Source organism: Odocoileus virginianus, chromosome 18 (genome assembly GCF_023699985.2).
Source record: "Odocoileus virginianus isolate 20LAN1187 ecotype Illinois chromosome 18, Ovbor_1.2, whole genome shotgun sequence".
Lineage (NCBI taxonomy): Eukaryota > Metazoa > Chordata > Mammalia > Artiodactyla > Cervidae > Odocoileus > Odocoileus virginianus.
The window spans coordinates 15119233-15146544 of NC_069691.1; the positions used below are offsets into that span (position 1 = coordinate 15119233).

General features: G+C 39.3%; 1 protein-coding gene and 1 pseudogene across 9 annotated transcripts in view; one reads left to right on the plus strand and one right to left on the minus strand.

Annotated features, from left to right (window-relative positions):
• The window catches only part of TRPM3 (transient receptor potential cation channel subfamily M member 3), a 702629-nt gene that overhangs the window by 368334 nt on the left and 306983 nt on the right, over positions 1 to 27312 (plus strand). For all 9 annotated transcript variants that reach the window (XM_070480357.1, XM_070480358.1, XM_070480361.1 and 6 more), the window contains one exon: positions 13101 to 13224. In XM_070480357.1, coding sequence (XP_070336458.1) covers positions 13101 to 13224 — 124 coding nt within the window. The remainder of the gene's footprint in view (positions 1 to 13100; positions 13225 to 27312) is intronic.
• On the minus strand, positions 4952 to 6246 carry LOC110136892 (histone-binding protein RBBP4 pseudogene; annotated as a pseudogene).

The following is a 27312-nucleotide window of genomic DNA, read 5'->3' on the forward strand; positions in this document are numbered from 1 at the left end:
CAGTCCATGGGGTCACGAAGAGTCGGACATGACTGAGCTACTCACACTTCTTTTCCTCCACGTCCCTGACCCTGCCCCCAAGTGCATACTTGAGGAATTTAAGTTGCTATTTTTTTAAGATCTACATACAAGAGCCTGATCTAGACACTTTATTTCATAAACATTTTGAGTTAGCTATGATGATTATCTCAATTTTATGAATGAGGAAATTGAGGAGAGGTGAGGAAAGTTCAGCATCAAACAGCTTGAGTGGTCTGTCCAGGCAGATGGGGCTGGAATGTCGGCTCTTAGGAGCTGCATGTCTTGCCTCCTAGGAAAATGAGACCCAGGAACTGCGGGAGGTTTACTTGCCTCAGATCTGAGTTACTCCAGACAACAGAGGGGAAGGCACCCAGCTTCCATTTTCTCCTTCTTGTTTTGTATGCTGGTTAACTTCTTTGAATTAAACATTGGACCAGCATTTAAAGCAGGTCAGTTGAAGAGGTGCCAACATTTTTGCCTGCCCAAGGAGCCTACACATCTCAAGCCAGCTTTAGCTTTGATTCTGTCCTTTATACAGGGCCTAAAACAATAAAAGTGTGACTGTTCTCTTGCTTGGCTATGTGCAGTATTCACTGATGAGATTTCACTTGGAATGAAATCAGAGTATGTTTTTTCCTTACAATTTTGGCAATAGAGAAGCTACCTGACCATGAGGCAGTCCCTGTATCCTTTGGCAACAATTCAATTTTGACTCTTGGACAGATTCATAACCAAAGGCAAGGGGAAGAAGAGACAGTGTAGAGATGCAGCCAGCACTGTTCAGGATTTTCCACCTTAATGTCCTGTTAGGTCTGTGCCTCAGGCTGAGGATTCTCCACCTCTGTCTGCCTCAAGAGCAGCGCTGTCCAATAGAACTTTCTGTGATGATGGAAATGTCCTATATCTCTGCTGTCCAATCAGATAGGCACTGAGCCATTGAATTATGGCTAGAGTGACTAAGAAATTGAATTTTAAATTTTATTTAATTGTAATAAATTTAAGTTTGAATTGCCACATGTGGCTAATAGCTAGCACAGCTCTGACATTTCTATAATTGGATTCTACCACACTGAGAACCCTGGAATGTCTGACAGATTTCCGCTGTTATTAGAAATTGTTCCCTTCATTTTTAAATTACATTCTTACATCCAACCAACATCATGTACTCAGGCATCCAATATTTTTGGACACCTACCATGTTCCAGGCTCTATTCTAGATGTGGGCAAAAACATACTTGTGAACCAAATAAACAAACATTTCTGCTGTTGTGGAGCTTACATTTTAAATTTTAGCAGGGTTAGATAGATAATAAGTAATAAACATGTATAACATCTTTAAAGGTGATATGCAAGGGGAAAAGGAGAGGGGTGAGGGAAATCAAGATAAGAGGGGCAGAGGAAAAGCCTCAGTCTTCAGCATCTCCATGAACATAGAGAGAAGGAGTCCATAAGTACTCCTTTCTATTAACATGCAATCCATGCATCCAAGGAGTTACATTCTAGTTAGGATTTTCTGAAATTAATCTGTCTTTATGAAGTGCCAAATATAAGATGTATAGCACAAACTTTGTCTTATAAAATGTATTAATTGCTTCTCTTAGCACCACCCTCAATCCCAACTCACCACCTTCTTCTCTCTCCTTTTGTATACGTATCTATGCCTTCTGTTTAATATATCTGGCTCAGGATTGTAGAGTGGGTTTAAAAAAGTAGAGAGAGAGAGACAGATAGACAGGTAGGTAGGTAGGTAGAAAGAAAGAAATGTAAGACACATCACTCTATAGGAAGTGATAGGTGGAATTTGCCAGAGAGCAGACTATGCCATCAAGGTATGTGCACTGCCCAGTAATAGGCAGCTTCTTGAAGATCTATCTAATTACCTGACATTGTTAGATGGAAATCCTCAGGAAAAGCACAGGTAAACAACTTTTCTAAGTTAGATGTGCAAACAGGGTAGAGGTACTATTTCTAAGAGGTCTTAGCTGATAGAAGCCATTTGTATCTGAAGCTGATCCTCAGTAAAAGCTTGGGCAAAGTAATTTCTGTCTGTTGATCACTTTTCTGCATTCTATTCATATATTCTCCAACATCCTAGTCAGGTAGTTCTTCCTGAAAACCACCAATATCAGTCAGTTACAGCTAAGTGAATTTAGTATTAAATATCACTTATCCCATGAGGTGCTCTCAAGGCTTCTAATTATTGAGTAAAATATTTGCCTTTTAATTAACTAAAAGGAATTTTGGGCATCTGCTAAGTTAAGAAAGTTACCTCTGAGAGAGTGATGGTGGATCTTTGAAATCACATTTCAGTCTCCTTACACATAAAATATCTAAAATCCTGTCTCAGTGATACAACAAAAGAAATCTCTCCTTGTGTCTAGTCATTTAAACAAATCACTAACTTTACTACACTGAGTTGAGACTGTATATTTAGATTAGTATAATTTATTATCAAGGATCATTCCTTCTGATTCTTTTGTCCTTTAAATCCAGCTCTGATGCTTTCAGTTTATAATCTTCAATGAGTCAGTTTAATTCTGCAGACTTCAGATTCTTTATCTGTAAAGTGGTTGTTGTGAAGTTGTATCATTCTTTTATCCTGAACTTCAAATTCCTCAGCAGGATTTTCAGATTAGCACTTTTCCTAGAACACACAGACTCCAGAAATATCAAAATATAATATTCAGGAGGAGATCTAGGTCAAGTAAGAATTATGATCCTAAAACATATTTGACTTGAAGTTGATGTAAAATTATCAAGAGTAGTGGCTTTAGGGTATTTTAGCATCATTTGTTTGTTTTTACTTGACACTGATGAACATAATGAGAGCTTCCCTGATAGCTCAGTTGGTAAAGAATCCACCTATGATGCAGGAGACCCCGGTTTGATTCCTGGGTTGGGAAGATCTGCTGGAGAAGGGATAGGCTGCCCACTCCAGTATTCTTGGGTTTCCCTTGTGGCTCAGCTGGTAAAGAATCCGCCTGCAATGTGGGAGACCTGGGTTCAACCCTTGAGTTGGGAAGATCCCCTGGAGAAGGGAAAGGCTACCCACTCCAGTATTCTGGCCTAGAGAATTTAATATAAGCTAATGAATTCTCTTCACTGATACCCTTCTAAGTGGTCTTGAATTATAGCCTTTTCCATCCCATTCACAGAACTGCTCCATCCAACTTTTACATTAGAAATACCGCAATTTTTCTTTTCTCCATAGAATCTATCTCTTCCAGCTAATTTGCATACCCAATGCTTTGCTTCAGCCCTGATCTGGGCATTGTTACGATTCCTTGCAGGTGTGAAAGCCCCTGGGGTATTTAATAATAACAAAAAACTACTTATTATTGAGCACCTATTACGTATCAGAAACAGTGCTAGGTGCTTTATATACCTGATCTTTTTTTCTAAGTTTGTGTGTGTGCCTGTGTGCTAAGTGGCATCTGTCATGCCCCACTCTTTAAGGCCCAACAGACTACTGTAGCCCTCCAGGCTTCTCTGTCCATGGGAGTTTCCAGGCAAGAATACTGGAGTGGATTGCCATGCCTTTCTCCAACCCAGACACCAAACCTATGTCTCTTAAGTCTCCTGCATTGGTAGGTGGGCTCTTTACCACTAGCGCCACCTGGGAAGCCTTTTTTCTGAATGCATCAATCTATGAAAACATGTTCTATCCCCTTTGAACAGATAAGGAGATGGAGGATTAAAGAGATGGAATAACCTGCCTCAGGTCCCTCAACTAGTAAATGAAAGAACTGGATTCCAGCCAGAAGCACCATATCATAGAGCCTTAATTATAATATTCTATCCTCTATAGAAGATTGCAAAGCTGACCTCACCCCTTCTATGTCTGACTCGAAATTAGTTGGAAAAAAAGAATGTAGATATATGTTGAGTTGATTTTTAAATTTTAATTTATTTTATTGAAGTATAGTTGATTTACAATGTTGTGTTAATTTTTACTTTCCAGCAAAGCGGTTCAGTTTATATATATATAATTTTTCATATTCTTTTCCATTATGGTTATCACAGTGAGTTGATTTTTTTTTTAATGTAGAAAAGCAATTTATTGCATTATACACACTTACACAGTTAGTCAAGGAGAGTAACAGGCCTGCTGGTGAAACAGGTCATCCAAAATAGAGATGGTATCAAACTAGTGGTCGAGGACTAACTCCTTTAAAAAAAAAAAAGCAACCCTTATCCAGGATTAATTTAATGTTAAAAACAAATACAAGCTATTGATTCACTCTTCTCAACTTAACTGGACAGTCTACCTGTGGTATAACTGTCAGGTAAAATCATACATCTTTATAACATGGTGGTTGCAAGTTTTTTTTAAAAAACCATTTCACAGAAAGGAAAGAAATAATATGAAAACAGCTCAAGAAATACACTAACAAGCAAAACTATATGGGGAAGGAGGAGCACATTGTTTTGACTTAACTGAGGAAACTGAGAGGAGACTGGTCTATGTAAGGAAATGTGCATCCTGGAAAAGTTCAGCGTGTAGGAATTTGTAGGCTTGAATCTCCCCTATTTCCTGAATAAAAACAACGTCTTGTAGTATTTATACTTCATGGCTCAGACACCTACATCACTTGGCTCTATTTCTTACTCACTCTAGCCTTTACTTAAATGAGTTTGAAAAACTTGGGGATATAGCATAAGAAGAAAAATAACCACACACAATATTCCCCTTTTTGTGGCTACTTTTAGACCTCTGTTACTAGAAAATTCCTAAAGAAAATTTGAATATAAGTCTGTGGCTCTGCTGAATCAAGAAGCCCCCAATTAATATTTAGAAAACACCTTCTATTTGGACTAATGACATTGTTCATAGAACTTATCATAGAGGAATAACCAAACAAAGTCTCTGTCTCAAAGCCAGTGTTAAATCAATCTCAGAGTTGAAAGGAAGAAAAGCGGAGTCTAGAGATCAGAAGTGCAGACATGATCTAAATCCTTGTCCTTCTGGATTCACACTACCTTCAGGGTCTTCATCATTATAAATATTCTCTGCCATTTGCCACACGTGCATGATATTATCTTCTGATATACAACAAATCACCCAAGGTTCTTTGGGATTCCAGAAGAAATCAGCTATCTTGGCAGTGTGGCCATCGTGAATAAACAACGACTCTGGTGGCCTGTCCTCTAGGGATTGTTCCTCTCCAATTTTACTTAAATCGCAGACATTCAGTCTATGATCAATACCATTGGAAGCCAAAATAGTCTCATTGTGAGGCGACCACTGAACCTAGAATATTTCATCCTTATGTGATTCAAAGGAATGCAACTTAAGTTTCAGATTTCTCAGATCCCACAGGGCAACAGTTTTGTCAGCTGATCTGTGGAGCTGATCTGTGGCAAGAATGAACTCACTATAAGGACTGAAAGAAAGGCATTTCACTTCAGCAACATGAGCATCAACTGAGTGGCTTGGACATATTGTTTGAAGGAGTATCCCCGATCATGAGTTTCTGATCATCAGCAACCGACCCAAAGAGGGACTCCTGGAGCAGATGCCAGGAGATATCCTCTACTACTGCTGTGTGCTCTGTAAAGATGCTTCTCACATCCACAACTTTCCCTTCCTTTGGAACAGCACTTATGTCTCACAGGCAGATGGTGTGGTCATCTGAAGCACTCAGTAAGTGCCCACTGAGATTTGGGTTCCAAGAAAGCCCATAGCCTTCCTTCTGATGTCCACAGAGGTGCAAGTCTGGGTTGTACTCTCCAGAAGGGTCTGGTTTAGAAGGATATTTTGTATAGTCAAAAACAAGAACATCACTGGATAGAGCCTTTGTTGCAATGATGCAAGGGTTCTGGGTCATATAGCATGCCCTGTTTACCTCTCCTTCATGGTTGATCTTGATTTCTATTTCAATTTTTCCACTAACTGAGCCAAAACCCCCAAATTCTCCATTATCACTGTTGTAGTGTGAAGCATCAAACTGCACATCATCGTTAGGGAGCTGCACGCTGGCTGTCACAGGGTGGTTTTGTTCATCTGACATGTGTGTCCCCAGGACAAGTCGATGAATACTGAATTCTTTCCCTTCTGGTCTGGTTACATCTGGAAGCCACTGTGCAGTTATGCTAGGGCCACTCTAGAGCATGGGTCATCACCAAATGGTAAAGAAAAGGGGTGTTCTTTTTCCATATTTTGTTTTCTTCGTTGATCACACATTCTTCTACTATGTCATCAAAGGCTGCATCCCTGTCAGCCATGGAGGGTAGGCAAGTTGGTGGGGATCCTGGGACTGAGCGTTGTAGGAAAGGTGGGGAGCCTGTGGACGCTTGCTCTGCACACGCAGCCTCTATTGTTTCCCGAGTGAGTTGATTTTTATGTCATATAATAACTTACAGATGGAATTTAAAAACACCAAGAGTCTATGTGAAGGAAATTATCTTGATATCACCAAAAGCCTTAAAGTCTTCAAACAGTTATTGAGCACTCTTATGGGCAAGACATTGCCCTAAGCATTATAAGGGAAATACAGTGAATAAGCATCTGCTCCTGACAAGAGCAACATAGCTACTCGAAGGGGAAAAACAGCCTTCAGAATTAGAACCAAATATAGGTTTTAGAGTTTGGTGGCCAGTTTTTCCTAAATACCTTGTGAGGTTAAAGAAAACTCATAGAGGCCTAGAATATTTCTCAAAGAAGAAGCTGATTTTTAAAAAAAGGAATCAAGAAAATCAGATTGTTTGGGGAAGAAAACCCTATGCCACTTCTTCCATTCTCCCAAACAGATTTAAAGTTTATACCAACACAAAGAGCCCAAGGGAGTGGGGAGGACCACCTGGTCAACCCACAAAATAGGCAGCTACTCATTCCCTCAGTCAACCCACAAACATTCTTCTAGAACCAATATTGAACTGTGTACTCTGCTAGAGCTTAGAAACAGGCACTGTTAAGATGCATTCACTCCTTCAAGGAGTGCGTAATCCACACACATGTAAATAAATAGTTTCCACACAGTCCAATAGTTATAGTAATTAATAAGGATCCAGTGCTATGAGAACATCAGTAGAGTGGTAATCAGAGATTTTCACACAGGAGGTGGACTGGGAGCTGAATTACGAATGATGAATTTGAGTGATGGGATCAGATGTAGAGAGTATTTCAAGCAGGAAGTTGAAGGACATAGAAGCATGCAAGAGTCTGGTGTGTTCGAATGATAATAGTGTTTCATAGAATATGTGTGAGAGAGTGGCAGGGGATGAGCCTAGCCTGGAGAGAGACCATGATAAGTCTTAAATGCCATGTGTAAGTTCAGATGTTATATTGCTAGTGACGGGAAACTATTTCAGGGTTTTAAGAAGGATATCACAGAATCATATTTGCCTCGTAAGAGAACCATTAGATCAACACTAGGGAATGTAGTAGAGGAGGATAGAGAAGAAATCAATTAGTGATTTGTTGGTACCATTTGAGTAAAGATGAGTCTCCTCTGCTGTGCTCTGCCTGAATTCTTGAATTATCATCACAATAAATAAATGCTGTTTTACATTCCTAAATTTGGAGTGTGTAACCTGTTAATAAATGACCAGAATATGTGAGTTACTTGTAGCTAGGACTAAATAGTATTCATTTCTCTACCCCTAGCCTTAGTGCCTTTCACATAGTAAGCACCAATATTGTTTTTTGAGTGAATTGAATGGATGTTTAGATGCCTGCATGGGGTGTTTGCAAGCTTCCATTATAATTAAGCCTCCAAATCTAAGTATCTCTACCGCAAATGTAAGAAAGAATGGTGATCTCTGAACTCTCCGGAGGTATGTGGAGCCCTGTTGACCCCAGGAGAGAGCTATGTATAACACACAGAGGCCCCAGCCCCTGGCTGTGCTTCTTACAAGAGGAACTGGTCAGTGACTCTCCCAAGGAGCACTGTAGAATTGTGCTTGTTTGTCTTTTTTTTTGGCCATGCTATGTGGCATTCAGGATCTTAGTTCCTCACTAGGGATTGAACCTGGGCCCCCTGCAGTGGAAGCGTGGAATCCTAACCACTGGACCTCCAGGGAAGTCGCTGTAGCACTGTACTTTAATAATAGCAAATGCTTACATGAGACTTGCTGTGTATCAGGCACTTTTGTAAGCATTTTGCAAAGATTAATCCATTTAATATTCATAAGTCTATGAGATAAGTACTATTATAATCCCTATTTTACAAATACAAAAAATATGACATGGAAATGCTAAGTAATTTACACAAGATCACGCAGCTAGCAAGTGACAGTTGAACTCCAGGCAGCCTGCCCCTGGTGACAATGATGCTTTTATTCATGATGCTGTCCTGCTTCTTTGAGAAGAATCATGCTGTTACCTGTGACCCCATCCATTTGGGAATGATAAGTTTTGGTAAAGAAGAAGTAAAAAAGGGAAGAGAAGAAAGAAAAATACTAGTCTCTGTGACCTTAGACAAGATGTAAACTTTTTGTGCTCTTAATGTTGAATTTAGTAATTCACTTTCACTTTAAGCAAATGATAAAATTTCTTTTTTTTTTTAGAACATTAGAGATTCCATGAGAAATGATATTTTGTAAGTATCAAATTGTGATTTTATTAACAATCATTCTTTATACAAGTAAAATTTTCTCATATTGTATCTGAATAAGTTAATAGAGTGTCTGTGGGGGCATAAGAAGGTCTCCTCTCCCTGAAAGCCATTAGCCTAAGCCTAGTTATCGAGTCCCATTGAATTCTAAATGCATTTTCCAATTTTTAAATCTAGGAACAAAACTTTGATATTGCAGGTAATTAAATTCATTCTGAGAAAAATATGTCCATGTGGGTTAAATTGCCAGCATTTGAACAGAATACTAATAACAAACTGTGGGAAGTTTTGTTGGTTACTTCGAGCTTTGAATAAACACTGACCTATTTCAAATAACCCTGTGACTCATCTGAAAAGCTGCAGATCACAAATACAGCATTTAAATGGAGACACAAATGCCAGAGTGTAGAGATTTTCCTCACTTCAATGACTACACTTCCTAAATCAGAAAACCTTCTAATTTGAGGTTTACCAAAAATAGCACTGGCACATATGGAGCCACAAATCAACAGTTTCCATAAATAGTCAAGATTTTGTCAAAGACCCAGTTCTAGAACTAAAATTTTATATAATAACTGACCATGTTTTGGAGTAAAAAAAAATTTCAATCACCATTCGAGTGCCATAAAAAGAAATCTAAAATGGGCTATTTCTATTTTTGCTCATGATTAAATATAGTAGTCAAGATTTTTAAATTATTCCAATGTTGTGCAGGAAAAAAGATTGCAAAGAGCTAAGAAAGTAATAATTTCAATAAAGTAGGCCTCCCAATATCATAAGGAGGTAGTCACAAAATAAGAAGGGTGCGGTGAGACAGAGTAAGAATGTGTGCCAAATGGAAGACATCTATGTAAGCATAAAAAATATTTGTGGACAATTAGAAGCAAATGTCATCTTCAAGGTATTATACTAAATGCACTTTTCCATGGTCCACATTTACCAGTTTCCCCTTGTCTTCTCCAAGCTTGTCTGATTGCCTTCAGATATTCTCTATGTCAAACCAAAGAAAAGCAATTTCCTACAACAAATACACTCAAATTTCTACCTCCAGTGCAGATGATTAGGAAAGTGAAAGACATTTATAGATATCAGTGGGGAAAAGCAATACCATGCAAGGAAGGCTGGATTCAATAGACCCCAACTAAAGCACAGCAATCATCAAACTTTGTGACTTTGTATGCATCATCTAACCTTTTAGGACCGCAGTCTTCTCTGGAAACTGGAATTGACACCTTCCTTTCTCACATACTGTTATGAAGATTAAATGAGATTATCTCAGTGAAACTCATTGTGAGTCATAAGCCATGCACTATGAACACGTCAAGCTGTTATACAGTATCTTTTTAAATACAGTGTTATTAAACTCTCGGCAAAGAATGTGTGATCTAAAACCTGTTGTTTCTCTGCCAAAAGGGGGGATTTGCAAGTGTTTGTGAGCTGTTATAGGCAAAGAAACATCAGAAATGAAATTTTCCCTTGATGCAGTCAGAGGATAGAAAAAGAAGTTAACCAGAACAGCAGTTATTTAATGTTTACTAAGTATAACTTATTGCTTTGAAAGGATCATATCACCTTTGTTTCACCTAAATCCATTTCTGCTCCAACAGTGACAATTATCCTATGCTTTGGAAAACACCAACCTGGTGAATTCTTGTACTTCTAGAGGTAGAATTCCATGGGTTCTGTTGCTAAATGGTTTAATCAAAGCCACAATTTTAGTCAGTTGTGAAATTGGACTAGAAAGTATAAGATGCTTAGTATCTTTAGCTCTCCTAACCACTGAAGTCCACAATCAGCTAAATTGCACATCATTTCTCAGTTTTTACAAAGTGACAAACTACATACCAGTGGCAGACATATCCCTCAAAAGTTAATGACCTCAGGGAACTGGGATTTCATTACAAATGGTTAGCAATAGAAAACAAATTTTGAGTTGTCAGAATTAAACACCTGCAGATGAATGACTGGATCTATCAAGTGGCTAATCGGAAGAGTCTCTTCTGTTGCTAATCATGTATAACATTTATGTACACTTGATATTGCGAAAATCTCTAGACTCACCCACACAGGTAACCCACAGGTTACCTGTCAAGTAGACATATTCCCCGGGCATATCTCATGTCTTGACTCTTCTAGAAAATCAGTTGGCAACACAGATGTAACCATGTTATTCTTCAACTTCAATTCATCAATGGTTTCTCATTGCTGGGGAATAAAACCCAAAATCTCTAACACAGTCTTGAAAATTCCTCTTGGTCTTGCCCTTGCTCACCCCTGCTGCAGCCTGATCTTGTTCCACGCTTTCTTATGTTCTCTGTGCTCTAGCCATACTGGCCTTCTTTTATTTTTCCAAACTAGGCCTATTCATGCTGTCTGGTCTGGCAAATATTCTCTTACCCAGCCCTACATCCCCCCAACCATGCAAACACCTCTTCATTCTTCAAGTCTCAGATAAAACACTACTTCCTCAGAGGAGCCTGACCTGAATCCCTTAGGTGGATTGTATTCAACTGTCACAAGCTTCCAGAGAAGGCAATGGCACCCCACTCCAGTACTCTTGCCTGGAAAATTCCATGGACAGAGAAGCTTGGTAGGCTGCAGTTCATGAGGCCGCGAAGAGTCAATCACGACTGAGCAACTTCACTTTCGCTTTCCCTTTCATGCATTGGAGAAAGACATGGCAACCCACTCCAGTGTTCTTGCCAGGAGAATCCCAGGGACGGGGGAGCCTGGTGGGCTGCCATTTATGGGGTCACACAGAGTCGGACACGACTGAAGTGACTTAGCAGTAGCAGTAGCAGTCACAAGCTTCTCCAGTTCCTTACCACTGTCAGTCATAGTTGAATTCCTAGCTTATGTCTTTCTACTCCACTGGTGTGTAAGCTCATTGAAGATTGTAAATGTGTGTATCTCATTAATCTCTGTAGCCTTAGCATTCATCACAGTGTCTGGCACTAAATAGATACCACTAAGCAATTGTCAAGTGAATATGAACGAATGAATGAATGAATGGCTTTAAACTGGTCTACACCTAAGGCTATGGAGTCCTATGGGATAATTTGGTAATCTTGTGTGGATTTGGTATTTTTCAACTTTATCTGGGTCATTCTCTTTTTCTAAATGTGTATGTTCATGATATAAATCTTCCTGTGGGGCAAGAGGGGTAACACAATCCTCCATTGAGCTTAGTGACATTCCAGGGTCCTTGGTGTATATCTGTCATTGGGAATGCACTCCCCTCAAAGTAGGGCCACCGTAGTATCCAGCCTAGTGAGTCTAAGTGAATGTTCAATCCTGGGGCGCAGCAGGTCAGTGAAATCACGATTTCCTGCGTGAGTAGCACAGTGATGGAGAGAGGTGTACGCCGAGAGGTGTGCCAGTACACTTGTATTGCACTTGGTGTCACGTGAGGCAGCATGCTGGGGTAGAAAGGGCACTAGACAAGGAATCAGAAGAACTGGGTTCTGGTTCTGGTTTTGCCACTTGTTTTTTTAATGGTCTTAAGTATCTGGCTCTTTCTGGCTACAATGTTCTTCCCTTTTGGATTGGACAGATCTCTTGCCTATCAAGTTTTTTGTAGGTACCAAATGAGATAATAAGTATAGTATACTATTTTATCTAGGAGTTGTTGGTACTTCTTGTGTGAAGGTGGTTTGTCAATTGTAAAAGATAGCCAAATTATGATAACTTTGTCCCTAGTCCTTAGGAGCAGTTTTATCTTCCGGATTTGGAATAGTATCTATCAATATAAAGTGAATTTTCATTCCAGCTATTTGATGGCTAGTGTAGGTAGCCCATTCTCACCAGTCTATTGATAAAGCAGTTAAAATTAGTTGTGATTGTTCCATATTCAAGAGATAATTGGGCTTTGACTGATACGATGTAACTTCCTTGCTTTAATTCACTCTTCTATAATACAAAAACTATCTTTTAATAAAATAGTCAATATGATACCTCTTTATGGTTCAGGCTTTTGTTGGCAAACAACACAGTAAAAGGGCCTGAATTGTGAACCAGATCAGCTACTATCTCCATGGAATGATTTTAGAGGAAACTTTAGTCCTATTTCTCCTCATTCATTGATACTCAAAAATCCCTCATTTAGATAAAATTTTTTCTTTCCACAGTTGGACATGAAGTTGAAATTTAAATCTCCTTCAAATAAGTAATATAGTAACTTTTTACCAAAACGTAAAGGATTAGTTGAAAATATTTTCTGAAAACAGCACGTGAACAAGAGGGCATTAAATATATGCCATATAAAAGTAAAAAAGAGAGAACCATAAAAATAACTAAATCCATCTTCTTACTTTACTCATTTAAGTACTGAGCTTTTAAAATGGATTTATTTTTAAATGTACTTTCTAAAAAAAATTATCACAAAATAACTGCTGTGAAAAAAAAAATACGGGAAGAAAAAGCTCCTATCTAAAATAAACGTTCTCTTGTATTCCATACTTGTCAAAAATATGTACTAGATAGGATCTGAGTTAACTCATTTTCAACATTTTTTTTTCACTACAGACTTATAAATGAATCTTTGAGGGACCAGCTATTGGTAACCATCCAGAAGACTTTCACATACACTCGAACCCAAGCTCAGCACCTCTTCATCATCCTCATGGAGTGCATGAAGAAGAAAGAACTGGTAGGTAACAGTGTGTCTGTGGGTGGCAGAGCCCTCCCCATATCTCCTCTCTCTGTTTAACCATTTTCTTGAATCACACATCAACTGTTTCTCCTTTCCAGCCAAGCTCACAACCATCCTCAGGCTCCACTGGCTCCTGTAGCTTCCTCCCCTTCAATAGCTGAGACATTGTGTTTTCTGCCTGGATTTAAAGAAGTGTGGGCAGCAGGGTTCTAGCATCAGTTGCTACTGAAGCTCACCCAAATGTTCTGATTGCCTCAGTGCAATGAGGTGAAGAGAGAACATAGGTTTCCTCCCGGAGAATGCTTCTGTTGATCCTCTTAGGTTTAGAGTTTCACTTGGCTTGTGAGTAGTATCTTAGTATCATCGATCTTAGTGGCTCAGGGTACAGCCTAATCTGTTCTTCTGTACAGGTAGAAAATGAAGAAATGTACTCAAGGAAGTTTGGAAATTTCTATAATTTCCAAAGTGCCCTTCATAGCTACTGAAGAGGCATTTCTCACATCTGAGGAAAATGTCTTAGAAATGTGCCATCACAGAGACCTTCAGGTAGGGTGAGCAGAAATAGCAGGTGCTAACACTGAAGGAGCCCTTGCTATGTGCCAGGCACAGTGCCAGATCTTTCCACATATTAACTCATGTGATCTTAGCAACTGTCCCGATGTGAGAGGTACAGTTGTTACCCTCATCTAGATGAGGAAACTCCAAGTCACCTGACGAGTAAATGAGGAACTAGACTGAAAAGCAGTGGTATTTCATCTCTGTGGTAAGTATTTTTATTCAGAAATTGTCTCGTTGAAGCAAAAGTAGTGCATCGTCCACTCTAGGTCTGTTCGTGGTGGGCCTCGGGGAGGTGAGACTATTCTCAGAGGCCATGGGAGCCTATGTGCTGATGAGGAGATACAGGAGCAGTTCACCCCTGGGCTGTGGCCTCACTCAGGCTGGGACAATCTCGTCTGCTGAGCATCCTAGAATGATTATCCCTGCGGGCTTGAGGGCGCACTGCCCCTCCAGAGGGGCTCCGGGGCCAGGCCCTAGAAGGATCAGCTGTGAGGCAGGGCGTGTGGAGAGGAACTGGAGTGAGCTGCCCGCCTCCTGTTCCCCACTAGACTACAGGCTCCCCAGAGCTGGGCCGGGACTGTCTTGTTCACATTAGCTGGTGGACACTGGTGCTCACTGAGGCTGCCAGGAAGGAGGGAAGGAGGTGATTCTGAGTTTAAAGAACTAAATACTTAGAAAACAATACCTGCCTCATATAAACAAGAGCAAACTCCAGAAAACATCACATAGCCCTTGTGAAAAGCCTTTCAGCAGCTTCTAGGTTTAGCATGAAAGGAGTGAGGTGAGGAGAATGGGACAGTACCTCTAATTCTTGAGTACCTGACCTAAGTAGTCTGGCTGCCCCATATAGAGAAGCCCGTGTGGAGATGGTTCAGAATCATGACTGCCAGTGTCCCAGGAGAGCCTCTATCAATCCTGAAAGTGCCACTGCCATCCTCCCGTCCTCCGGTCTTGGAGGCAGTTAGCTCACAAACTATTAGCCCGTGTGTTTCCTCCGCTTCAAAGAGGGGCATGAAACTCTGAGCTTCTGCATGCCACAGAAGAGATTTTCCCCTGACTATTAATGATTTTACAATGCCAAGGTCAGTGACTGTGAAAGCTTACTAGAACTCTACATTTCAGCAGTCCTCCAAGTTTCCTAGAAAGGCAGTCAAGCTCAAAATTCTAGGAACTAGTTGGAAGTCATAAAACCAAATGAGACTGAATGTACTTTTCTGGGTATTTTATAGGACTGTTCCCTGGGATTCTTTCTGTTTGGTAATTGTCTTGTTGCTTAATCATGGTCTCTGCTGAAATGTCAACTGTATTTTATTGCAACATAGTCATTGTAAGAAATACGAGGTGTCCCTAGCTCTAGACTAAGGACATGTGATCTTAACAAGCTGTAAGTTGTCCTGATCTCCATCTACATCTGGGCAGAAATTAAATTATGATTTTTAAAATCATAAATGTAATTAATTTCCATTTTTGAAGGACTATGTGTATGGATACTAGATGCTTTAGAAAGGAGGTGGGAGGAGCTCGGCATTATTTTTCTCCTTTCGAAGGAAGTGGGGGAGGGAACAGAGGCTGAAGAGATGTAGGGATGCACGCACAGTGAGGAAGAGCCACGCCAGGGCTCTCCTGCAGAACCCAAGTATCTTCTCACCACGCAACAGCAAGCATCTTTCTAGTTGCTTTTTTGCTTATTTAGGTGGTCTAGAGCTTTTATGGGACTTGCCTTGTGTTTTTATCCCCTGATTAGATATTTAATCCATCTGGTATTCGGTACAGAGTTTCCTTGCAACTTTTTAAAAATTGAAGTACAGTTGATTTCTAGTATTTCAGGTGTACAACAAAATGATTCAGTTATATATATGTATAATATATATATATAAGGAATTTTCAGATTCTTTTCCATTATAATTTACTACAAGATATTGAATATAGTTCCTTGTGCTGTACAGTAGGTCCTTGTTTGTTTTATATATAGTGGTGTGTGTCTGTTAATCCCTGTTATCCCTCCTCCCCTTTCCTCTTTGGTAACCATAAGTTTGTTTTTATGTCTGTGAGTCCATTTCTGTTTTGTAAATAAGTTCATTTGTATCATAATTTAGATTCCACATGTAAGTGATAGCACATAGTATTTGTCTTTCTCTCTCTGACTGACTTTGCTGAGTACAATCATCTCTAGGTCCATTCACATTGCTGCAAATGGCATTATTTCATTCTTTTTATGACTACGTAATATTCTGCTGTATATATGTACCACATCTTTATCCCTTCATCCATCAATGGACACTTAGGTTGCTTCCATGTCATGAATATTGTAAATAATGCTGCTGTGAACACTAGGGTGCATGTTTCTTTTTGAATTAGTATTTTTGTCTTTTCTGGGTATATGCCCAAGAGTGGGATTGCTGAATCATATAGTAGCTCTATGTTTAGTCTTTTAAGGAACCTCCTTACTGTTCTCCATAGTGGCTACACCAGTTTACACTCCCACCAACTAGTATAGGAAGGTTCCTCTTCAAATTTCTTTTGATTCCCTTTATGAATGAAGTGGGATATCATATGCAGAAGTCAGTCTAAATTCATTTCCAAGTTCAACTTTAGGATTTGGTTCTAGAGCTGTTCTTACATCTTTCTCATCCCAGCATCCTATTAACAGTGTCCTAAAAACCTGCACTATAGATGCATATTTAGCTTGTGATATTGGGCCTCTGGGCTATGTGGCCTCATAGAAAATATGCCTTGTTGGGCCCTTTGTATGAGTAATTTCTACACACTTCATATTGTTCCTGAAAAAAAAATCACTTCCCCTCTGCTTACTTCCCAACTTGGGTCAAAACACCTCAAATCCTATGATCTTCCGAGAAGATATATCCTTTTAGAAACCAACTCATGAGCTAAATCCCATCACTTTATCTAGAAAAAAATATTAAAATAAAAGTGATAAAAACTGTCCACAGCAATATACTAATTTGGGGTCAAATGTAAGGGGTCAGTGGTCCTCCACTTCCTTCTTCTCCAAAGGGATGTGGTCATAAAGAGCATTAGGACAGGAAAAGAGGGCCCCAGTGGCATAGCACACTCTGAGGCTGATTACATGTGTAGAAAGCACAGAGCCTTTTAGCTCCAGAGAACAGAGCCAGCTCCCTCCCTCTGCTGCTGCCTCTTAGAGCTCCTACCTGCCCTCTGAACTCCTGTAGAAGCTTCCCTCACATCCTCACTGCCAACCCCCCAGCCTTAGCCTGGGCAGTACATTTGCCAAGGTCACTTTGTTGTGATGGAGTATTGTCAGACTCAGCAATGTAAGCCCTATGATATGTGTGGCCCTAAACAAGTCATGGTGGAGGATGGCACCTGCCTGGCTCCTGGTTTACAATCTTTCATTTCCATGCTGATGGCTCCTCTAATTTGCTACCTTCCTTTCCCAGCTGCTGGACCTCCTAGGGGCCAGTGCTGTTCACTTTGCCACTATTACCAAGTCTAAGCTTGCTTTGCCTGAAGCACAACAGGCCAGTAAGTCTACAGATGAGGTGTTGAGGCAAGGAATACAACTTTATTTGGAAAGCAACAGACTGAGAAGATGGCACACTAATGTCTCAAAATAACCATATTATCAGGTCTGGATGTCAGGTTCTTTTATAGAACAGAGATGAGGGGAGATGAGGAAGTAAAGTAAAAAGGCCATTAATCTAGCAAATATCTCCTGAAATGTCCAGCCATGGGGAGGGGATGTGTTAATTTCTTCCTTCCTATAGCCTTCCATTTGTGGACAGGATCCAGAACAAAGGCATTTTGGTTTAACATTCAGGCAGAGATGCAGGGTTCCCCGAGGCAGATATTTATGTCTGGACAGTATCCTTTTAGGGAACAAAAGCAATGTAAAGCAAAGGTTCGGAAATAAAAGAAACAGACCCATCTTAGAGTCACAATTGGCTCTTGTAATACCACCACTTCCCAGTCACACCTGACAAATCATGTCTCCACTCAAAATTGATGCTGCTCTAAAATCCAAGTCCCAACTTCAAGTACAAAAATCCTACCCCCCACCACCATCACTTCATATCAAACTCGAATGCCAAGCTTCTCCATAATTCACTAGTCTGATACCAAATTCCTGAGATCAGCCACATGAAATATACTTTCATCCACATAAAAGTATTTTTAAAGTGTAGTTTTCTGTGTCCTGTTCCTAGTTGAGAGTCCAAACAATCACTCCCAAAGCTGAGTCATTGTTTCTAATTCAGTTAGGTCTTCGGTCATACTGAGCAATCTCTTTATTCATCTCTAGTCAGTGGATACCCTCTCCTGTTCTCTACAATCATTGCTCCAAACCTCTCATATGTTAATCTGACTGCTTCTCAGGATCTTCTGTAATGCATTTCAGAATCTTTATAGTATGGCAATATGAACTTCCTTCTTTCTTAGAGCTTGGTCTTATTTCCAAATAATGATTCTAAAATCTGGAAGTAAATATTGCAACTAGACTATTATGTTTATCCAGTCCATCAATTCAGGATGTATAGGACTGAAAATAAACTGATTTTTTGAGACATTAGTCAAGAATCTTTCAAGGATGTCTACAGATATAGAAAAGAGGGAGTTTGGGGAGAATTGGAGGGGACCTGGTATCTACCTTTATTTGGAAGATGATGGACAGAAACAACCTAAGAAGCTAAATTTAAGGAATAGGATCACTATTATGTCCCAGCAGCTGAAGGTGTAGCATCTCAATAGCATCATATTCTCACTTGAGTAGGACACCTTAAGGCAAGGAAAAGCCAAGGACATAGAAGAAGTGCTAATGGAATAAATTGAAGCAAAGATATTAGGTCATCGTTTGTGTCCTTTTCAGTAACTTCTTTGTAGCATTTGATGCTGTCAACTCCTCTTCCCTCTGCCATTACTTTCCTGAGATGTCAGTGATGTTAGACTTTAGATTCTTTTTCTGATTCCTTGCCATTTCTCTTACAGTTCATTTATCTTTCTATTGCTAGTTCCCTTCTTCCTCCTCATACAATAAAAATATATTTATCAAAGACCAGTTCTTGGCCTTTTCCCCTTTCATTCATTATTCTGACTTCAGTTATTTTGAGACAACTCCCAAATGCACACATATCGAGCCTAATCCTCCTCCAGACTCCTTCATTTCCAGAGTCCATGCTTTCAAACATTCCTTCACCCTTCCTTTCTTAACCTATTGCTATGCCCTATTAACCTGGTTCCCTCTAACCCAGTATCCCCCTATCAATCTATTTTATACACTGCAGGGATTTACAAACTTCTGTAAAGAGGCAGATGTTAAGTAGGTTAGGTTTTGTGTGCCCCAAACAGTTCTGCCACATATTTTTCTGTTTGTTTATTTGATTTTAAACAAACCTTTAAAATATACGAACCATTCTCAGCTTACTGGCTATAGGAAAACAGACCAGGGACCAAATTTGACCGTCAAATTATGATTTCTTGACCCCTGCTGTATAGTATTGCTAGACACTCTTGCTGGAGGATAGAACCAGTTTCATCAGTCCTTTGAATATGGAGTATAATGTGTTGCTTATAGTGCCAGTTTTTTATTTCAGCACTTTTCTACAGACCCCTCATACTAACCCAGCTAATTTTCTTGCAATCATTTTTTAATGTCCTACTTCCTTGAATTTATTCAAGTCTAGAGCCCTCTGTTTAGCCATAGCCAGTTGCCAAATACATGCACATATATACACGTACATGCATATGTGCATACACACACACACACACCCCTAGAAGATACCTCAGTGAGGTATCTTCTAGGGGTGTGTATGTGTATATATATATATATATATGTATCTCCAACTTCCCATGTAAGCTGTTAAGAGCAGAGTCTCTAATTTGTTATTCTGTTTCCCCTGCATTCACTATCCCTAACTGTGCTTATTGGATCCCAATAAATCTTTGTTTAATGGGTGAGTGAGTGAATGAATGAATTCAGATGAATATACATTAAGGCAGAAAGATACATATTCAGTATATCCACAAAATGCTCTAAAATCTTCACTAACACAGTGGCATGCATCCTTAAGGTTTCATAGATTGGTTTATGGATGTAGATTTGATTTGGGGCCAATTGCTAAAGTTACTGGACCTATGGGAGGTATCCCAGTATGGTTGTTATGAGGAACAAGCTCTCAGAACAGAAAAACCTATATTCAAATTCTGTCTATGAGTTACTACAGATGCAAATTAGAGTATACATGTAGATACCTACTCTTATCCTTATTTTTTTCTCTAGTCCTGGTTATAATTGTCACTGGGGCACAGTTTAACTTGAGTCACTTGTCATCCATCTTCATGCTCATCTCCCTTCCTGCTTATCTTCACAGACAAAGAGCATAGACAAGAGGAAACATAATATGTAAAGTCCTCCTTGGTAGAAAAGGAGTGAGCCTATGTCGTTCCTGTTTGACATCAATGGCCAAACAAGTGCAGCAGATCTCCTATGGCCACAAAGGAAAAAACTTTCTTAGAGTTCAAAAAGGTGCTTTTAAGCCAAATGGCTAAAAGTCGTAGAGTCATGTATCAAGGTTAGAAAATAGTTCTATCTAACATAGTACATGGGAAGAAATAGAAATGCTTTTTGAGATCAATGCTGAATTGTACCTATATCCTTTTAAGTTCATTTAACTCTCCCTATAACATAATTTAGGCTTCTCAGGTGGTGCTGGTGGTTAAGAACCCACCTGCCAATGCAGGAGATTAAAAGGTGCAGGTTCGATCCCTGGGTTGGGAAGAGCCCCTGGAGGAGGGCCTGGCAATCCACTCTAGTTTTCTTGCCTGGAGAATCCCATGGAGAGAGGAGCCTGGAGGGCTGCAGTCCATAGTGTCACAAAGAGTTGGACACAACTGAAGAGACTTAGCATGCACACACGTAACATAATTTAAGGCCAGACACGACTATGCGACTAAGCACAGCACATATATGAGATGGTGGAAAGAGGATGTAGGAGAAGTATTACTCCATTAAAAATGTTTCCACATTAGTTCTCAAAACACAGTGGTTTACTGCTTAATTTTTGGAAGTTCTGAAGCTCTTTAGGTGGTTAGAATGTCCCTATCTTAGGAATAAGGATGATGAAGGCTTTGGAGTCAACGTGTCTGACTTCAAATCTTACATCTGTCATTTAATACATGGCATTAGGCAAGTTATTTAGTCTCTAGATTAGTTAGTTTTCTCTTCCAGAAAGTTAAGATAATAATAGTATTTATGTTTTGGGGTTAATTATAAGGGTTAAATGAAGTAATATATGCAAAGAACATAGTGAGCATTGAATAAATACTTCTATTGTAACACTAATGATGATGTCTATATAACACTTTAACAAAGATGATTTTCTTGTCATCTTATTTGATACTGCAGTCAACCTTGCTAAGGTCAGTTTTAGTATTTCCTAGGGAAACCAAGACTCAAATTTAAGTACAAGCCCAATGTCAGGTAGCTTATTAGATATAACCCCAAGACTTGAACCAAGAGCATCTTTCTGCAAGTTCTCTGCTCTTTCCCCAGTATTTCAGCTGATTCCATGTTCTAAGTATCAGGTATTAAAATGACTTTATGTATACTTATGGCCCATTCATGTTGATGTATAGCAGAAACCATCACAATATGGTATTATTCTCCAGTTAAAATAAATTAATCCATTTAAAAAATAAAGTAGTAGCCCATTTACTCTTTCATTTCTAGAATAATCAGAGCAAATATTTATTAGAGTTTTAGAGTCCTGGAAAGAAAAGAATACATGATTGATATTCCTGGAACGCCCTCTACCCCTATACAGTAGTCATTATAGTCCTTTAGGGAAAATGTAAGCACAGTGTCCAAATCACTTGAAATTTCTTCACCAAGGCACAATGAAATTATTCTTTTCCAGCATAATATTTTAATCAGACTAACTGGAAACCCCAAATTAAAGATCAATTCTCCTATTTTCTCACAGCATATTCATTGAAATAAAAAAGAAATTTGAATGAAATTTCATTTACACAGTTTCCTTCTAAGACAGCCAATAATAATGAGAAGAACACCTTTCATCTAATGATGCATAATGTATAATAATACCTTCTAATAGACAAAGGTCTGTTGCACTCCTTGTGTTATTTGAGATGCAAAGTAATGAGACAGGAATTACATCTATTTTTTCAGCTAACTAGAAAAATTAAACAAATTGAGGAAGATTACAGAAGTATACAGAAAATAGCCATTGGAGCTTTAACCTTACAATCCAAGTCTCAGATTCTTTCTCATAATCAACACAAATGCATAGAAGTTTAATGCGTCTTTCAACCATATTCATTTAAAAATACTAATAGAGTAAGGCAGTGGGGAAATATAGCAAGTATTTTCTTTTACTAAGAAAAATAAAATAATGCAATAATTAAAATATAAATAATGCACAGAAATAAACACATTGTTGTATTATTTTATTTCCTTTAAGAGCTGACTTACTAAATAATTTACATGACAGTTGGTTTGAGTTCTAACTCTAGAAAGACTGTTCATCTCGCTTCCACTCTATTTGCCCTATCCTCCCTGGTCCAGTGTCTCACCATTTTCTCCTAGACTTTGGTGTCTGCTTGGTCTCACTGCCGCCAGTCTCTCCGTTCCAACTGACTCTCAACTGCTGAATGAATCCTTTTAAAGAGCATCTCTTATGACTTCCCATCTACTCAGAAACCCCTATCTCACTCTTCAATATTCAAAATGAAGAAAACCCACTACCAATTGCCTATGTGATAATTTCAGGTAGAATGCAAATTCATTTTATTATTTTAAAAGGTATGTTTTTATTTACATATGTATTAAAAATGGTTATAAAAAAACACAAAACCATAGATATTAAGCCTTAAAAAATATAAGTTTTAAAGGAGGATCAGTTTGAAAAAAGATCTAATTGTCATATTAAGATATAAATAATGGCAGAAAGATGAAAATTATACGAGAATGACTGTAGGTTGAAACATACTGGTTTTCAGAATTAATTTTCAGTTTCTTAACCTAGCATTCAAGATCCTCTGTGATCCAGATCTAGTCTACTTTTCTGGTCAAGACTGAGCAGTACTACTACTTTTGTCCCTTATTATTCTAGTCCCACACATCTAATTTTCTTTGAGAGAAAAGACTGTGCCTCATACATCTTTCTGTGTTTTGTGCAAGCTCTTGAATCCTCTCTCAAATGTTAAATGCACTGGGTCCTACAAGTGGTGGGACAGAGGCTTCACTCCTACCCTTCAGCCTATTCCCAAATAGGAATTTTTCTATTCTAAATAGGAATACATGGACTAGTATTTTCCCTGAATTCAATAGAGTTACAAGTCAGCCTAGGGTCCAAGAACAACTAGAAGTCTCTAGGGAGTTCTGTGAATCCTCTGAAAATGTACATAAGATTCTGTGAGTGTATGCATTTCATGGAAAGAATGCATTCAATTCGCAGATTTCCCAAGGTATGAGTAACTCCAGAGTTAAGAACCACTGTATTAGGGGTCTCTCTATGGCAGCAACCAAATTATAATCATGGGAGTCACAAACTTTGCCTCACATTCCTTCTAGTTCCTCAGAGATACCCTATTTAGATAAATATTTAAACTCTCAGCAATTTTTAAGTGTGTGAACTTCCACATTTTTCAATATGAGTTTTGTAGAGGTAACCTCTTCCATGCTAAATAGTCAATTGTGCATTTTAGGAAGTTATCCACTTATAAATGGACTGTGATCCAAGGATCTATTTATATCCCAGAATCCATTTTCTCATATAGCAGTGTAAATAATTTAGCAAAATTCTGGTTTGCTATAAAAAGTCTAAGAACAGGAAACCACGAAGTGCTGTAGGAAGGAAGGAAAAGATTGTCATTCCCTTCTTTGGGACATCTCCATCGTCTTCCTATAGTGTTACCCATCCCCCTCCTCCTATAAACCCATGTGCTGTCTGCACAGCATCTTATCTGGAAATCTGAAGTCCCAGCAGCAGGACTGAAAGCTCTTTGAGCTCTATAACTTGCTTACCTTCCAACAGGGGAAACTTACTGAACCAAAGAAATTATTGATTAGGGGATTTTAAGGTAGTATTAAGAGGGAAATACAGGTGGGAAGGGCAATGAGGAGGTAGGATGCTGAGTCTTTTTTGGAAGTCTTCTAATGTCAACCCTCATATTCAGATCATTTCCAAACTCTGCTTCCTGCAGCATCTTCGTGATATGGAAAGACCAGGAGAAAAGGCATGCTAAACATTACAGGTGGCAGCCTACCTTTTCTCTGTTTTAAATTCATCTTCGTTCTCCAATCATTTCCCTGTAATACTCCAGTCAACTAAAGTTAACTAAAGTTTGAGAATTACTTCTTCAAAATAGACAGTGTTTCCCAGCTTATTCCCTTCCTCCTCTTCTTTCATTCTATAGTTCTTTCTTTTAATTTTATTAAAGTATAGTTGATATACGGGCTTCCCTGGTGGCTCAGAGAGTAAAGAATCTGCCTGCAATGTGGGAAACCTGGGTTCGATCCCTGGGTTGGGAAGATCCCCTTCAGGAGGGCATGGCAGCGCACTACAGTATTCTTGCCTGGAGAATCCCCATGGACAGAGGAGCCTGATGGGCTGCAGCTCATGGGGTCACAAAGAGTCAGACATGAATAAGCACAGCACAGCATAGTTGATTTACATTGTGTTAATTTCTACTGTACAGTAGAGTGACTCAGTTATACAAATATATATACTTTTTTATATTCTTTTCCATTATGGTTTATCACAGGATATTGAATTTAGTTCCCTGTACTATATAGTAGGTACTTGTTGTTTATCCAGCCAATGTATAGTAGTTTGCATCTGCCAATTCCAAAATCCCAGTTTTCCCTCCCCACCCAACCTCCTCCTTGGAAACCACAAGTCTGTTTGTTCTCTATGTCTGAGTATGTTTCTGTTTAATAGCTATGTTCATTTGTGTCGAATTTTAGATTCCACATAAAGTGATATCATATAGTATTTGTCTTTCTGACTTTTTAATTTGTTTTTAATTGAAAGATAATTTCTTTACAATATTGTTTTGGTTTCTGCTATACAGCAACATGAATTAGCCATAGGTATACATATGTCTATACAAAACTACAAAAAAGATCTTCATGACCCAGATAATCACGATGGTGTGATCACTCATCTAGAGCCAGATATCCTGGAATGCCAGGTCAAGTGGGCCTCAGAAAGCATCACTATGAACAAAGCTAGTGGAGGTGATGGAATTCCAGTTGAGCTATTTCAAATCCTAAAAGATGATGGTATGAAAGTGCTACACTCAATATGCCAGCAAATTTGAAAAACTCAGCAGTGGCCACGGGACTGGAAAAGGTCAGTTTTCATTCCAGTTCCAAAGTAAGGCAATGCCAAAGAATGCTCCAACTACTGCACAATTGTATTCATCTCACATGTTAGCAAAGTAATGCTCAAGATTCTCCAAGCCAGGCTTCAACAGTACATGAACCGTGAACTTCCGGATGTTCAAGCTGGATTTAGAAAAGGCAGAGGAACCAGAGATCACACTGCCAACATCCATTGGGTCATCAAAAAAGCAAGAGAGTTCCTGAAGAACATCTACTTCTGTTTTATTGACTATGCCAAAGCCTTTGACCATGTGGACCACAACAACTCTGGAAAATACTTCAAGAGATGGGAATATCAGACCACCTGACCTGCCTCATGAGAAATCTGTATGCAGGTCAGGAAGCAACAGTTAGAACTGGACATGGAACAACAGACTGATTCCAAATAGGAAAAGGAGTACGTGAAGGCTGGATATTGTCACCCTGCTTATTTAACTCATATGCAGAGTACATCATGAGAAACGCTGGGCTGGAAGAAGCACAAGCTGGAATCAAGATTGCCGGGAGAAATATCAATAACCTCAGATATGCAGATGACACCACCCTTACGGCAGGAAGTGAAGAAGAACTAAATAGCCTCTTGATGAAAGTGATAGAAGAGAGTGAAAAAGTTTGCTTAAAACTCAACATTCAGAGAACTAAGATCATGGCATCTGGTTCCATCAACTTCATGGCAAATAGATGGGGAAACAGTGAAAACAGTGAGAGGCTTTATTTTGGGGGGCTTCAAAATCACTGCAGATTGTGACTGCAGCCATGAAATTAAAAGACACTTGCTCCTTGGAAGAAAAGTTATGACCAACTTAGACAGCATATTAAAAGAGACATTACTTTGCCAACAAGGGTCCGTCTAGTCGAGGCCATGGTTTTTCCAGTGGTCATGTATGGATGTGAGAGTTGGACTGTGAAGAAAGCTGAGCACAGAAGAATTGATGCTTTTGAACTGTGGTATCAGAGATGACTCTTGAGAGTCCCTTGGACAGCAAGGAGATCCAACCAGTCCATCCTAAAGGAGATCAGTCCTGAATATTCATTGGAAGGACTGATGCTGAAGTTGAAACTCCAATACTTTGGCCACCAGCTGCAAAGAACCTACTCACTTGAAAAGACCCTAATGCTAGGAAAGATTGAAGGCAGGATGAGAAGGGGATGACACAGGATGAGATAGTTAGATGGCATCACTGACTCAGCGGACATGAGTTTCAGTAAACTACAGGAGTTAGTGATGGACAGGGAGGCCTGGCGTGCTGCAGTCCATGGGGTCACAAAGAGTCAGACACGACTGAGTGACTGAACTGAACTGACTGATACATATGTCCCCCTCCCTCTTGAATCTGACTTACTTTGTTTAATATAATCTATGGGTCCATCTGTGATGCTGCAAATGACATTATTTCATTCTTGTTATGGCTGAGTAATATTCCGTTGTATATATATGTACCACATCTTTATCCATTTTTCTGTCAATGGATACTTAGGTTGTTTCTGTGTCTTGGCTATTGAGAATAGTGCTGCTATGAACATAGGGGTGCATGTATCTTTTCTAACTATAGTTTTGTCAGGATATACACCCAGGAGTGGGATTGCTAGATCAAATGGCAACTCCATATTTAGGTTTTTGAGGGCAACCTCCATACTGTTTTCCATAGTGGTTGCACCAATTTATATTCCCACCAACAGTGTAAGACACTTCCTCCACCTCTGATTACACAACTTTACTCAAACCTGTAAATTTTACTGTGTTTTTGATCCAGAGTGTTTTCGACCCACAGTGTTTTCAGGAGGAAGAGGAGAGTAGAGGGTTGAGGTGAAAATAAGTAGGAAGAAGCTAGGGAGGCTATTTATATATATGCTGCTGCTGCTGCTAAGTTGCTTCAGTCGTGTCCGACTCTGTGCGACCCCATAGACAGCAGCCCACCAGGCTCCCCCGTCCCTGGGATTCTCCAGGCAAGATCACTGGAGTGGGTTGCCATTTCCTTCTCCAGTGTGTGAAAGTGAAGTGGCTCAGTTGGAGGCGGGGAGTGCCATTGCCTTCTCCGATTTATATACATAAGTTACTGTAAACCAGGTGTCTGAAACCAGATACTTTCTACTTTCTCTTCCATGCTAATCAGTGTATGTAAAATACCTTCTATCATTTGAACTCA